At 30.4% G+C, this 16,856-nt stretch overlaps 1 protein-coding gene across 2 annotated transcripts in view; it reads right to left on the bottom strand.

Moving 5' to 3' along the window:
- Window positions 1–1,113: 1,113 nt before the first annotated feature.
- LOC107437321 (clavesin-2) overlaps window positions 1,114–16,856 on the bottom strand; it is a 94,966-nt gene continuing 79,223 nt past the window's right edge. For both annotated transcript variants that reach the window (XM_043052558.2, XM_043052559.2), the window contains exons 6-8: window positions 14,098–14,294; window positions 6,968–7,078; window positions 1,114–3,671 (exon numbers count right to left, since the gene is read on the bottom strand). In XM_043052558.2, the coding sequence (XP_042908492.1) occupies window positions 3,420–3,671; window positions 6,968–7,078; window positions 14,098–14,294 (560 nt within the window). In that variant the 3' untranslated portion in view covers window positions 1,114–3,419. The remainder of the gene's footprint in view (window positions 3,672–6,967; window positions 7,079–14,097; window positions 14,295–16,856) is intronic.

Genomic DNA, 16,856 nt, shown 5'->3' with positions numbered 1-16,856 from the left:
AGCGAGATTTTAAAGCGTGCGGGGGTCCACGCGAAGCCTGCCGTCTACTCCAGGGAAGTTAACTTAACGACGCCAAAAACCCAGTTTAAATTTTGGTATCGTCAAACGAATTTATAATATTTAATGGTCGCAATTATTTAAGAATTTGCTTTTTTTCTTTCAATTTTGGCACCGAAATCTAGCATTGCATTTAAATGGCCCGTATCAAAAGGGTTAAACTCGGATCGAGTCCATGTTCGAATTGCCCCCCTTAACAATCAAAATTCCCCCCAGTGGGGCGTGGGCCCCACGTTGGGAAACACTGATCTAGAGGGAAAATTTTTAAGATTTTGATTGCAGACTCATCTAACGTTATAGACACGAAAACAAATTAATAAAAACACAGTAAAAAAAACTGCAAGATATTTTGGCACAAAATAAACACATAAGTACAAAACACTCACAAAATTTTATTAAATAACTGTACATAATTACAGTAAAATGAAAAACAAATAACAGAGCATCGTATCATACACATGAAAAAGTACATGAATACATTTCTTAAAAAAGTGATTAATCTAATGCGCTCAAATTATAATTCAAATCAAATGCTTCCCGTTTAACAATTTTTGATTCTGTTATCATTCCCGTACCACTTGGGAGAGCCATCCTCAGAAAATTTAAGGAATCCACAGGTATGATAATATAGTAAAACAAACTTTTATTTTAGTCATTTAAATGTACTTGAAAAGAGTTTTAGAACAAATGAAAGATTTTAACCTTTGTACTTGAGAATCTTTTTAATTGTTTAAACAAGGAGCTCTATATTTACCATAATATGTTCAGATTTGCCATGATGATAGTTTATTAACATTAGATTAAAATTTATTATACTGCCTTATTTCTCGTTGCCCACGGATATTACTATGGGCGTGAAAAAGATGTAGCAATAATGAAAAGATCCGATATAAAATTATCATTTAACTATAAATAATGAAATAAAAATTTCTACATTTAGAGTGGTAAAATGTTTTATAGCAAACAATAATAACTGAGAATCTTCTCTCGAATGAAAAGGGTGAAATTCCGTTTGTTTGTGACTGAATTTATCCATAAAAATTTTTTGCCGAACTCTTTTTTTTTTTTAGTGATGTAATTATATTTTTCGTCTATATTATTAACTAAGAAGTAAGTTGTTTATTTTGCATATAATCAATGGGATGTTCCACAGGCCCAAAATATCGACTTCAACCCATATGATATTTTGGCACTTTCAATTTTATACAGGAGTTTTAAGTCCCATGACATGAAAACAACGGGATCGAACGCAGCCCATTATGTTACTCAAATGTGTTAATGTCTTTTTATTCATGTTTCTTTTTTTAACAATATAGAGAGCATAATAAAATAAAGTAAGTTAGTTTAAATTGTAAAATGCACGTCTGATAAATTTAGTGTTTAAGAACTCAATGTACTTGAAATAGCTAGAAAATAATTTGACAACAATAAGAAAACACAATAAAATGTTGAAATTTTCTTACTGATATTTTGAAATGACATCGCACACTATTTCTAATATCTTAACACGTTCACGCCGGGTGTTAGAAATACTGGTAGAAGAACTATTTCAATATTCAACATTTCAAGAGAAAATTCTGGTAGAAGAACTATTTCAATATTAGATAATAATCGGGAGAAGTTAATCTAATCACAACAATAACAATTCACTTTAAGGAAATTTATCATGGCGAGGAAGCAATCCAATATAAAAATTGCATCCGTTAAAAACAATTGGTAGTTATGAATTTTTATTATTCCTGGAAAAAAACTAAAAAATGAAATTTATTTATTACCAGTTTTTACTACGGTGCGCCGCCCGATGAGACAATCTAACGTGACCTACCGGGGGTCACCCTGAACGTGTTAATGAAAAACTACCAATCAGATTTAAAGAGATTTCAGGTATTTGATTAATTAAATAAAAGTTGAAGTTATTTTTTTATTTTGAAATAGATTTATTTAAAATATTTTAATGGTTATGTTTCATGTCCAGAAATGTTTATGCATTTAAATGTTTGTTGTAATTTAATTGCGTTTCTGTAAAAAGCCTCTAGTCAAATTATTGACAGAATTTTGATAAGTTTAAAGGAACTGTGAATTTGCAAAAAAAAACATAAGTGCTTTCATTAATTTTCTGAAACGTAAAACTATGCATTTTTTTTTGAAACACTTACCAAAATTATCCAAGCTTGTTCTCAAACAACAAAAAAGTCTCTAAAAACTTCAAATAAATGTTTTATTTATCATAGAACGTTAACGTTCTGGTTGTGCGAAAAATTTTATACTTCGTGAAAAATTCTTTAGTTGCTTTAAAGTTAAAAAATTTTCCTCTTTAATGTATTACACCGCGCGAATAAATATGAAATAATTGTACAAATACACAAAACTCAGTACATAAATTATAACGAAATTGAGCGATAAGCATTAATTATTTTCGCTTGAAGCTACAACGATCCAATTATAAATTATTTTGAATATACGCATTATTTTTGCAATAAATACACAAAAGTTAAAATGAATTTACAACGAAAACACATTATGCGTCATTAACAAGGGCAAAAAAATCTCGCTTGGTTAACTATTATAAAAAACAAAAATATAAAACCAGTTTTACAACGAGCATAATATTTACAAAATTAACCGAGTTTCATTATAAATTCCTAAAAATTAATTATTTTCGCTAAGAATCGATGAAATAGCATTGTCAATAATAATGCCTCTCATGTTTCCTAGTTTTCATCATTAGAAAATAACTTATGAGTTTTTGCTTGGAGCTATATTGGTCCTATTCTACATCACTAGCAGCGATAATTAAACAAAACAAAATAAACAAATTTGCACCAAAAACACATTCTAATAAGTTAACTACGCCCTCAGAAGATCGTTTGATTAACTATCTATAGTTAGTTAATTAAACACGCTTCTAAGCGCACGATTGTTAGAGAATGATGAAAACAGTTATACAACAAATAAAATATCCAACAGAGTTAACTGAGCTCTTGAAAATTGGTACAAAACTAAAACACAAAAATAGTCTTGCCGTAAATTAAATGTTCTACAAAGTTCACTGAGCTCTGGTATGTTATGCGTTAACTAAGTTATGTTATAAATCGCAAAAGTAGTAAATTACAATGTCTTTGTTGTTTTACTAGCGAAAACGTCAAATTTTTTCCTTGACACTTTATCCTCAACAATAATTAGACAAAACAAGTTAAAACGAATTAACACCAAAAACACATTCTGCGTAGTTAACCGGGTCCATGGAAGCACCTTTGGTTAACTATCGGTATAGAAGGAAAAAAAGAACAATTTTACAACAAATACAATATCTAAGTTAACTGAGCTCTGTATTGTAGATATGAATCACTGAAGCTCAATAACTAAGCAATACAGGGTTCTTCTTGAGCGTTTGTGGCCATTATATCTTGGTCTTCATCTTCATCTTTACAACGGTTTGACTGTATACGGTAACCGTACTTCTTCTCTCTGTCCCATTCGGAATCCATCTCCATAAGTTTGCCAACTGCTTCTGTGGAATCAGATGGTGGAAGTTCACCTCCATATTCTTCGGGGAGGACAGAAGGATGAATGTATTTGTGAAGTTCTGTCATGTCATTTCCAATAACTACGATCTAAAAGTAACACAGATTTAAAGAGGATCTAAAAAAAGGAGATTTTATGGTTTATCGAGCGTTTCACCAAAGGTTTGCGTTATTCGATAAGTCCCATAATACTTTATACAAGGAAATGAAGTTTATCTTATTTAATTTTTTTTTCAGGAAAGGGTTGACATAGAGAAAATTATATCTAAAATTCTAAAAAAAATACCTTATTTTCTGCACTTAATTACATATTTTTAGACAGTTGAAATTTTCAATAATAATCCCCAGCAACTTAAACCGGTATAAGGAGTCAATGGCCCAAATTAATACTACTCAAAAAAATTTGACAAAAAAAAAAAAATTTTTTTTTGACAACTGTCCGTTTAGTCATCACCTCCTACATCAGAAAGCCTCCACACGGTTTCTTGTAAGTAGTTTACGCAGATTATTTAAAAAGTGAATCACTTGTGCGGACGAACCCAAATTCTATTTTAAAAGTACATGAGAGAAATTTATCATATATATTTGAGAATTGAATCTGTAGTGGTTGACAAGTAAATAAAACAAACCAATTATATTCATAAATTAAAAAATTTTTAGTCATATATTTGCTACCACTTTCTAATTTTTAATAGATTTCATATTAAATGGTTCTTTCACTAATTGGTTTACTTTTATAGTGGTCTGATCGGACTACCTACAAAAAAGCGTGTAGAGGCTTTTGGTTCACAGCCGAGATAAGAATCTTACAATTAAAAAGGATGTACCTTGAAGATTTTTTTATTAGCACGTTCACGCCGGGAAAAGTGAAAATACTGGTACGGGAAAAGAGAAAATACTGGTAGAAGAACTATTTCAATATTAAATAATATTCGGGAGGAGTTAATCTATTCTCAACAATAACAATTCACTGTAAGGAAATTTATCACAGCGAAGAAGCAATTCGATATAAAAATTGCATCCGTTAAAAACAATTGGTAGTTATGGATTTTTATTATTCCCGGAAAAAAACTAAAATATGAAATTTATTGTTACCAGTTTTTACTCCGGTGTGCTGCCAAGATGAGACAATATAGCGTGACCCACCGGTGGGTCAACCCGGCGTGAACGTGTTAAGAAGGATACAAATCATATTTATTACATAATCTTAAAAAAAGTTTTCGTTCACTAGAGCGCTTCGCTTTTAAAATCAAAATCTACAGCCATGTCATTTGTACGTACAAAAACTTTATACATTATAGCAACATATGATTTACATATGACATTTTTCTTCAACTATAGCAACATATGAACATTCTGCTGTTTTTCTTCGAGAAACAGCAGAAGAAAATCGTTATTTTCTTAGCTAGTTGCGCACACTTTTAATTTTACTATTGTGATTAGAAACACATTTTTCTTCAACTATTTATGACTGCAATGTGAAATTGCGTATCTGTCGTACGATTGGAAGTGAAAACTATCGCATTACGACGCAATTTTTTCATGAAATCTCTCGACAGTTGTGACTGTCATTTGCACGTAACAGTTTTTCTGTTCCCAAGCAAATATTTAAAGTGGTAGCCAAATTTATGTTCCTTTATTTAATCATTAGCTTTATAAATTTAATTTAAAATAATTAACACTTAATGGTACATGTCTGCACAGTGCAGATTAATTGGTTGGTGGAGCTTCGCGACAGACTACCGAGTTAACACCTTGAATACCATGGGGTTTTCCGGTGACCGGCACTAAGTTTGTTCGTAGAGCCAGGGGGGTCACCGGTGACCGATGAAGCCAAGATGATTAGAAACACATAGTTCGAGTAAATTTTTAATTTTTTTTAATAATATTATCGTTACTGAAATGGTTTGAAGAAATTAATGCAATATAGAACACACAAAAATAGTTTTATATATATGCACAAGATGTCAACTTGCTCCGGAAAGCGAATAAATATTTTAAAAAGGTAGTTTATTAATTATGATTCTTGATTTAAAATTCAATTTAGTAGATTTTTATCCACCACTATTTGTAAGCAATTCGTTGGCTTATATAATTCAACACTTTTATCAGTTATCATACCTGCCAACTTTTAATCCTTTCCATTATCATTTTTCCCAGTGGTGTTAAAATGGAATTAAAACTTCAATTTTAAGCAAACAAATACGTTGTATTTGAGAAAACAGTTGACAACCATGATAGTAACGCATATTGATATATGTGTTTAATTTTTGTAAGAATAGTGATGATTAAAATCAATTAAAAATTAAGTTTATAAAAGAAAAAATAGTATATATTTACTACCACTTTAAATATAAAAATAAAATTTTCCGGTAAATCCGGAAGAGTTGGCATGTATGAGTTATGCAGAGATGCCAACTGCTTCGGACACACCAAAATAATTTAAAAAAGCGGTAAATAACCACAAAGAAAATTTTGCAAATATTTGACTTTTTTCGCTTGTTTTTTAAAAGGTCTAGCATGACATAAATACTAGTATGTGGTGAATTATATAAGCCTACGAATTATTTAGAAATAGTGATGGATAAAAATCTACTAAATTGAATTTATTAAACAAAGAATCACAATTGATAAACTACCACTTTGAAATGTATATTTGCTGTCCGGAGCAAGTTGGCATCTCTGGTTATGCCATGTTCATCTCTCCTACGTTTGTTCCCGTCATGAGATATTTAGTCCTCAGATGCCCAGTTCAACAACAACGTCACCTTTGAAAACACCAGCAAAATCTGTCAAATATTCTCAAATTTAGTTTGTAGTTATTTACTGTGTGGACAGATGGGCAAGCCATGTAAAATTAGCGTGGCATTCAACGTGTTAACAACAATATCCAGTATCCAACCGAGACTCCAAATCTTTCCCTTCTTTTTCAACATCACAGGCCTTATAACCATAAGACTTACTAACACATGTCTAACCAGTATCGATGAATCGGTTAATGGCGCGTACCGAGATACACTCAATGTCCAGTATCCAGAGACTCCAACTACCACGGATTCTCCATAGTTTCAGAAAAAATATTTTCCTAGTAGTAGAAGTGTAAGGGTGATGTATTCAGATTTTAATAAATTAGAGCAAAAATAATTTAAGTAGATGCTTATAAAGTCATATAGACGTAAGCTTAAACTCTTAAATTTTAATATATATTTTTTTAAAATCCGTTTCTTTACAAAAAATTGCTTTAACTAACTACCACTGAAAAGAATAAATCGCAACTGCTTCAATTAGTTGGTGTCTCTCTTTAAGGCTATAGTTTAAAAGTTTTCTTGCCTGAGAATTGTGATTCGGTAACATTACTACCAGTCGAACTATAAGGAATATTATACCCGTTTTCGATATTTTTCCCGAATCAGCGGCTTGAACAGCTTCCATACTACATCAGCAAGAGGTGGACAATTCACACAATAAGCAACTTTAAATCGTCCAGGAAAACAGTCCTAAAAATTAAAAGAAGCAAAATAATTAATAACAATCTCTACATAAGAAAAATTGAAAGCTATTCTCCAAAATACTATGTTTTTAACACGTTCACGCCGGGAAAAGTGAAAATACTGGTAGAAGAACTATTTCAATATTAGATAATATTCGGGAGGAGTTAATCTATTCTCAACAATAACAATTCACTGTAAGGAAATTTATCACGGCGAAGAAGCAATTCAATATAAAAATTGCATCCGTTAAAAACAATTGGTAGTTATGGATTTTTATTATTCCCGGAAAAAAACTAAAAAATGAAATTTATTGTTACCAGATTTTACTCCGGTCCGGTGCGCTGCCAAGATGAGACAATCTAGCGTGACCCACCGGGGGGTCACCCCGGCGTGAACGGGTTAAACAAAAAAATTAAAGTAAAATAAAGAGAAGTTTTAAGGAAGTTTAGTTAGAGTTCTCACAAAGTATCTTTATTTTAGCTTATTTTGAAGGGAGAAACCCATCGATACTGTCTCAAAAATGAGTTGGAATTTAATTTTCAACATAGCATTCACTTTTAAAGAAATGACCTTAACGACTTTCAAATTTTAAATTTTCTACAGGGGAGGGAAAAAAAATTTGGACCTCAAACTTTCCGAAATTTATTTTTAACAAAATATACAAAAAATTAAGCAAATCAAAGAATACATCTTTCAAAATTTCAGATTTTTATCTGATTTTCAAAATAATGGCTCTTAAAAAAAGTAGCAAGATTTATATTATAAAATGTATTTTAAGTTTTTAAAAATGTACTGTAGAACGTTTTTGATCACCATAATAAATCGGTAGCTCAAATAAATATATGAAAATTAAAATTACATGTTTCTTAATGCTGCTTGAATCAATGATTCGGTTTAATTTTCTAACAAATTACTATAATAGTATAAAATTGTCCGAATAATTTACATTTTGATTCCAAATTTGTTTAACAAAATTCTTAAAGTGCAATCTTTTCATAACAATTAAATTGCATACACTTTTAAGATAAATATTTATAAAATATAATAAGGATCTTTATTACCAGTTTAAAATTTTATTTATCATGGAAAATTTTTCAGTCATTTTTAATTGATACAGTAAAAAAATATTATCACATTCACATAACTGCATGTTTTTACGGGCATTTGAAATCGTAGCAAATTTAATGATTCGCTATTAAATTCTTGGTTTTATAAATAAAATTTCAAAATGATTTTGACAAATCACTAAAAATAAATTAATTAAACATGTATATAAAATGCATAATTATATGGCACGTGTGTTAATCTCTGGCGAAATATAATAATTCCGCATTTAACTGTCCATTCAATTTTTACCGCCGAAAAGAATTAACAGGTTTAATATATTCATGAATAAATTGAAATTTCATTTTCTTATTATGAAATCGTTGTAGTAAGGATAGCCTTGAATAAAAGTATTGGTATTCACAACACTCTGTGGATAAAGATGTATCTCTACTAACTTTAAGCAATACAAATAAACTAACGTGTTATGCAACGTGACTAAAACTATCTTCGTTGATGTTAGTGATTACCATGTGTCATCATTAGAGATGCATAAATAGAGTTGTTCATTTATCTACATCTTTATAAGCGAAAGTCAGTCTGGATGTATGTTAGTTAATAATAATTTGAGAGCGGAAGCATCGATTTGAATCAAGTTTTTTTTTCTTCATCAGTTCTCAAATTTTCAAGGACTGGTTTTTAAACAATCTACTTTCAGAGATGCCAACTTGCTCTCGACAGCAAATATATATTTTAAAGTGGTAGTTTATCAATTGTGATTCTTGGTTTAATAAATTCAATTTAATAGTTTTTTATCCACCGCTATTTCTAAATAATTCGTTGGCTTATATAATTCACCACTCAATAACAATTACGTCATGCTATACCTTTTAAAAAGCAAGCAAAAATAGTCAAATATTTGCAAAATTTATCTTGTGGTTATTCAGAGATGCCAACTGCTCCGGACATGCCAAAATAATTTAAAAAACGGTAAATAACTACAAAATAAATTTTGCAAATATTGGACTACTTTTGCTTGCTATTTTTAATGTATAGCATGAGATAGGCACTACAGAGTGGTGAATTATATAAGCCTGCGAATTATTTAGAAATAGTGGTGGATAAAAATCTACTAAATTGAATTTATTAAACCAAGAATCATAATTGATTAACTACCACTCTAAAATATATATTTGCTGTCCGTAGCAAGTTGCATCTCTGGTATTTATAGCTTTTTTCAAAAATTATTTTGGCGTGCCCGGAGCAATTGGCATCGCTGTACGTTTTCCGACGTTACGTGGTTCTGACACAGTATCGAAAATACGAAATTTCATTCAAAAAAAAAAATTCATTTTTATAGATTAAAACGTGCATTGTTAAGAAAACAACAACATTACAAAATATTTGAAGAAGAGAAGCAGACAAGACCAGTAGAAAAATTAAATATCTATAAAGTTCGCTAAACTCATAGTTTAAGTGTTGGAGTGGTTTGTTACTCATCTGAATACATTAAATTAAAAGAATTAAGTTTCGGTGGTGGGTTGGCAACATATATTTTCTTTTCAGATAACGTAAGTGACGTCATTCGTGCATATCATTACGGTATCTGTATATAAGACATGCATTGTTTGAAGCGGATGCCACTTAATTATGTCGTTGTTTTCTAAGCTGTATTCTAAGTAATCATTTTCAGTTGTTTACTGTACCGAGATGGTACTGTATGCAATAAAGAAATATTTAAAATCTACAAGTTTCCTCATATGAGTTGACGCACTCACTAACTACTCCAGATGCTTTGCTAACAAGAAGTAAAACGCTCTAGAAACAAATAAGAAGGGAAACATAAACTATGGGAAATTTAAGAAACATAATGATATTACCCCGTTCAGTGGTATTTTTAAACATAAATATGCTTATTCTTAATCATCCAAACGGTCTTTCAATTTCAAGGCTTTTAAATTTATTAAATTATAATACTCAAACATTTTAAACCAGCTATTAATAATAATATACGTCTGGTGGTACTGGATTGGAGATCGATTGTTCCCTGATTCAGGTCAAAATTACGATCTGTGGATGAATGAATGGGTTCGCCCTATAGACAGGTGCGACGTATGGTGTGGCAGAAGTCGAATTCTTGGGCCATAGATGGCGTCACTGGAAAACAAGAACAATCGCACTCCCTCAGCCTAAACAGGCACACGTCAACAACAACATTAATAATAATTTTTTTGAACACTAATTTTAAATTCTTAAACTTTATATTATTATACTCTGAATGAAAAAATCATAAACTTTTCAAAAACAATTTGAAAAGGGTTAAGTAATACGCCTCCCTCCCAAATTAGTTGCTGCATTTAGCTCGAAAATTTTATCCCGAATGAGCTTTTATTTTTCAAATAGCTGGAGTCATAAATGACTTTCGAATCAGTTTAGTATATCGATACCATTAAAATTGTATTACTAAAGAATTTACGATTCATAGCAAGAAACGGTTTTAAGCCATTACTGGTGGAAGAGTCCTTAGCGGAATGGGACTGCTTAAGATTAATCATGACTTAAGAAAGCTTAATTAACGAGTTTTCTGGAGCTTGAAACTACTGGTTTAAAGAGTTAAGACTACTGATTTAAAGAGAGAAGGAGGATATTGTTGGTAAAGAACGATATTGCTCGCAACGTAATATATTTTGAAAAAAGTATAAGTTTTTTTTAGTTGTTTTAAATAAATTCAAATAATTAAAAGTATTTAATTTTCTGCAAATAAGTCATTAAGTTTACTGATAAAAATATTTAATGCTTAGAACAGTAATGTTTAGATAAAAATTATCAGATTTCCAAAAAACAAGACTAAATATGCGGGCAGCCCTTTATTAACCTACATGCTGTGCTAGTGGCCTTCACTCAAATAGGTTGTGCAACCCTAAGGCATACTTCGGTCTTTTGCCAAGCTACTTTAATAAAAGATAGGATTTACCAGTAAAACCTAGGGTTTACCATACTTCGGTCTTTAACGTAATAATTATATCTATAATATATAATACCGTAAGATTTATATTGAATATAAAAAAGTCAATGTGGTTTTTAACTTTGCTAAAAGTATCTTGACGACAACACGACACGAGCTCCAAGCGCTTGTCTCTATTAGTGACATTAAAGATCGATTATGTTAATTTTAATAAGAAACGTAAAAAATGTAAGGAAATTGCTTAGTTTTAAAAACGTATTAAGTCTTCGAAACATATAATCTAGTTTGAATTACATTGTCATTACCTAAGCACCAAGTCAACGAAAGCTAATACCTATCATAGATAAATATACAAATTTAATTTAATTCTATGATCGAACGTTATATAAAATTATAAAAACTCTGAATCTCATTCTTTAAGAACGTGAACAAAATCAACGCCTCTCTCAATGTGACTAAAGCATTATTTCTTGACGACATTTCCACATGAGATTCAACCGCACTGCTCTATTATAGACACACAATGCCAATCGTTTATTTATGTTAATTATGTAATAATAAGATAAGGTAAGATAAAGTTCTATTTAAAAATATAACGAGACTTAATTGATATTAAAACATATAATCTAATATGAGTTTCAATTGTTACTAAATAAGTACCAAGTAAATAAAAACTAATAACTATGATATACGTTATTAATGCAGTGGATAATCGTACGACATCGTAATAAACAAACCAACGCGGTCTTCAACGTGACTGAAGCTATTTCCTTTTATGACAATTCGTCGCAAGTGCTCGTCTCTATGAGGAAGCTATAATACCCTATTATTCATTTATGACAATTCCAGCACATAAAGAGTTAAAATAAAAACATATCGGGAACTCAAACGGTTTAAAAACATATAATCTAATTTATCATCACCCTTAGCGTGGTGCATCAATTTACTTTTAATAGATAATTTAGTAAAGACGAATCCTGATTGTATAAAATTTAATGTTTAAAGGTTATTGGATACTTATAAATTAAACTCCTGCTCGTCGCTGTGTAAAACGTAAAAGAAGAAGCATGCTCATAAACGTGACTGTTAATATATCTTATTCATAGAATCTGAATTTTAGATAATAATACTGCTTTTTTAACACACTAAAAACTTATTTCATAAATGTATATCATTTTCTAGAAAATCATCTGAATTAATTTTATTCTGTTATTGTTACTAAAATGATAAAATATATGCCTAATCGATAAATGAGAATAAATATTTTTTTCTGAAATTACACAAATACTATCGTTGTTTGTTGAGGAAAGATGGGTTTGATTTATAGTGGCGTAGATAATGCTGAATAAAGCTTTTTTTTATTTTTTTTCGTCGTACAAGTATTCGAAAATATGTCTTCAAAAACATTGAGATAAGCATTACGGCGATATTACGCACATTTCTTTCATATAATTAAAAATTAAATAATAATTGTGAATCAGATGTTAAATAAAAAAATTTCTGCGTATAATTATCTCATTAAAACGTAACATTCGTTAAATTAGATTTGTAGCTTGAAAATACTTTTTTTAAATACAACACCTACAGGAAACTCAACTAGACTTACAAAATAAATTAAATGTTTTCATGATATACGTTAAGTGGTATTTATCCAATATAGATAAATGGAATATTGGTCCAGTGGTAAATGGAATAGTAGCCAGTGACAACTTGAAGCATAGTGGGGTGGTTACCAAACGAACCCTGACGCTGTCTAATTTTAAAAGTTTTCCTGTCCAATTTTTTTTTTTCACTATAGACAAGTAAAAACCTTTCGATGCCAATTTATTTAAGAATCAATTTAAAGCGAAAAACCAAAATAAACTCAAGTATAGCCTTAGCTTGAGGGATTTTTTTAGAGCATTAGTCATCTTACGTCATACCTACGCTAAACGTTATTTTATTTACATGGATAAGTAGTAACTGGTATATAATCTGTTTCTAAAAAAAACATTTTAGCCATTACTTTTAATTTATTAGATATAAATGCAAAACCGCCTACTACTACGCTCTTTGCAAAATATTTCTAGATCGGTAGACAATTAAAAATTAAAGCTTTCAGTATTTTTGATGGAATTGCTTCAAAACGAAAGAGCTAGAAAAAAGGGGCGTTTCATACCTGAACTTGGAATCATTTACATGTAACAGTGTAGATTGTAGAAAATAAACTTAAATCAATTTTACAAAGCAAAGAATCATACTAAACTCAGTGGCGTGACAGCCCATAGAGGGTCAAGGCCAACTGTGCCCATCTCAATTTTCTTGACCTTGGGCTCTGGGGTGCAGGAGAGCAGATGTTCCGGTTAGGTGGTCAGCCGAACGCGATACCCCCAGTGTTTAGTTCCCAAGTATGCTTGGTACTCATTTATCGACCCACTGAATGGATGAAAGGCTGAGTCAACCTTGCCCGGCCCGAGGATCGAACCCAGGACCTGTGGCACGGGAGCATACATTAAGAAATAAACTTAGCTACCACTGGGAGAACATTTTTCTAAAAGCTTGAAAGTTACGAACTTGAAAGTTGTGTTCCAACAATCTAACGTAAATGCCTGACAACCATTATAATAAGGTGTACACTACCTTGGTTCATAACAGAGATGCCAACTTATTTCGCTTAAAATATATTTTCCAGTGGTAGCGAAATATATGTTATTCTAAGTTCAGTGTTTTTCATTTAAAAACATTTTTCCATCGTAGCACCTTTATCCAGGAGTTCCATTGTCTTCTGGACTGGATTCAAAATTACAAAGTTACGATGTTGAACATTAGTATTCATAAACCCATAAATAGGGTCGGTTGTACAACGATGGTTATAAAATAAAATACTTGGTCACGAAATTCTTTTGTTTTCTGGATTAGGTTCAAATTTACAAGGCTACAGAGTTCTATTGGTAGTAGTAAACACAAAATTAAGTCGGCTGCTCAGTGACGGTTATAAAATGAAATAAATGAGGTTTGCGTTTCGTGTAATTTTTACCTGCATGAGAGATGATAGCATCCACATTAGACGAGGTGAGCAAGAATTGGAAAAGTGTTGAAATGAGTAATCTTTAAAGTCCCAAATTCCTACGTATCCATTAATCTGCGTGACAGGATTTTTTAGAACCCAATGACTCAATATGTTTCCTGCTCCTACGAACTCTTTGAAACTGTAGGACTCTGTACACCACAACCCTGAAAAATATAATTGTTAGGATCAAAAAGAAGTACAGAATGTTTTCGCTTCAAATGAAAAATATATAATGGATTCAAGAAATTTAAGGAGTAATGCAATGATAAGCAAAATTAGAGAAACTGAATCCGTAAATAATAAGACCAAAATAGAAAAGAAAATGTTAGGGCATAAATTTAACATATTAAGGCTCCCTTTTATTCAGAAAAAGGATTTTACTTCGTCCATGTTAACCTGGGATGAATTATGTGCCTTATTTATTTAGTAACTAATTGATATTTCTGAATAATTTTTGTTTTATTTTATTTGTTAAAATGTGATCCATCGGCCTCAGTTACCGAATTTTAAATTTTACGGTTGTATAGTGCGCAAAATAAAAACTTAGCACCTTGAATAACTTTTGATCTAATGATTGGATCTTCGCGTTCTAGGACTCAGTCCTAATAATTCAAAGAGGTGACCTCTAATATGCTAATTAATTAGTGTGTTAGATATTTTAAGTTACGAAATCAAACATAAATACGTCTTTTCTCTGTATGGAAGCTGTATTTTTTAAACTTCGATTTCTCAGAAACTATTCGATCGATTTCTCTCAAATTTTGTATTGTGATATGTAAAATTACATCCTTTTAAATTCTGTAAAACACTTTATACCCAACTTTTCAAAATTTTTCGATTATTATAAAATAAAATAATAAAGAAAAGTTACATTTTGCATGAAATTAACTTTAAAAAAAAAGAAATTTTATAATTGTGAACAAAAAATTTTAAATTCTCTTAAAGAGCTCACGAGGTATGGTGAAATACCCCAAAAAATAAAATAAACATTAAGGGATCTAAACTTTAGACCTCTCTCCTATTCGGACCGTATTAACTAGATTGCGGTTACCCTTATCTTTTTGGGTCCAAAATCAGAATCTGTTGAAAAAAAAGGTATGCTTATTCGGAGAAAGTATGTTTTTGTGCCTGATTTCGTAAATTAAAATATTATTTGCACTTATTAATTAATATATTTGAAGTCACCCTCTCGAGCCATTAAGATTGAGACCTAGAATGTGAAAATCCGAATATCAGATCAAAAGTTATTTTGAAACATTTTAAAGTCCTTTAAAGTTCAAAGTTTAAAAATACTTACAACCTAAAAATTTGGTAACTAATTAATATAGAAGACATTTCATTGAATAAAATCAAAGAAAAATGATTCAAAAGTATTAATTAATTAATTAATAAAAAAATGCTCTATAGATAATTCCCCACTGGTTGAGCTGGTCGAAGGAAAATCTCTTTTCAGGCTGAATTACACCTTTAAGTTTTAATTATTTAACTTATAAAATTAAGAAAAGCAAATCAAAATTACGCAAACATATTACAGATTCCCAAATAATGTTTTCACATCAGAACTGGTCACTATTATGATAACTTTCGTTTGAAAAGAAAAATCCCATGAAAAACACAATTATTCTATTTTGATCACTAGTTTCAAAACGCTAGTGGTCTTTGTAAAAAAAGAAAAAGTCTCAGGTCACCTACCTGCTTTTGACAAGATCCAGAATCAGACACGATATTTTTTTCTCAGACAATGTTATCAGTTCTTTAAACTAACAATGTGCCAATACAAGGACGACATGAAGTTTAAAACTATGAACTGCCATTGTTTGATGCAGTTGTTGAAAGTAAAATTCATTCAATTTTCATCGAGTGATTTTACGGTAAAGATTACATCATTCTCTCTTTTCTTTTTCTCTGTATATTTAAAAGAATAACTTTTTTTTAAAGTTCAGAGGACGACAAAAGAATTCCCATACAGTACTCGATTGTCTAGCCAATATGTATATAGCAAAGAAAAGAATGAAATTATAGTCAACAATTGCATCGATGCCATCAATGAAATTGAGGCTTTTAGGAAATCTGCATGCAATGACTGAATAAAATTATTCCTTCTAATTTCAGTAATAAATATTTTAAAATTCCTGATGAAGTTTGGAAAATTCATCGGCTCATTTGTATACATATTCTAAAATCACATGCGAATGACCCACTGTTGATTAATGAGATATAGCATCTTTAGAAATTAATTATTCTTTTATTTATTTAATTTTTATCACAAAATTCAAAAGATTTTTTTTTTCATTTATAGTACGCCGAATTAAAAAATGTCATTTCGTACATGTATATATTTCTCCCCTTAGCGTATTGATTCAGATGTAGAAAGCACTAAGCACGGATGCTGTTATGTTGACAGATGTGAAATAGTGTCTTAATTATTTATGTATGCGCGTGACTTAGTAATTTTATAAAGTGGTAAGAGAAAGGAGACAAATCTTGATCGGTTAAAATATCAGAGAATTATGCTATTGTATTGTATATAGAAAATTTGTCTTTATGAGCACTTTCACCTACTAGGCCTTTTACCATTGAAGTGGAATCTTAAAAAACGGGCAATAAATTCTATAATAAACTTTAATTTACTTCTTTAATTAAGACATTAGCGTTATCTATCTATCTATCTATCTATCTATCTATATATATATATATATGTTTGTATAACTAGTAGTAGGAGAATT

The sequence above is a fragment of the Parasteatoda tepidariorum genome, chromosome 9 (genome assembly GCF_043381705.1).
Source record: "Parasteatoda tepidariorum isolate YZ-2023 chromosome 9, CAS_Ptep_4.0, whole genome shotgun sequence".
Classification (NCBI taxonomy): Eukaryota; Metazoa; Arthropoda; class Arachnida; order Araneae; family Theridiidae; genus Parasteatoda; species Parasteatoda tepidariorum.
Note: the sequence above shows the minus strand (reverse complement) of the source record. Positions and strands in the feature narration are given on the sequence as shown.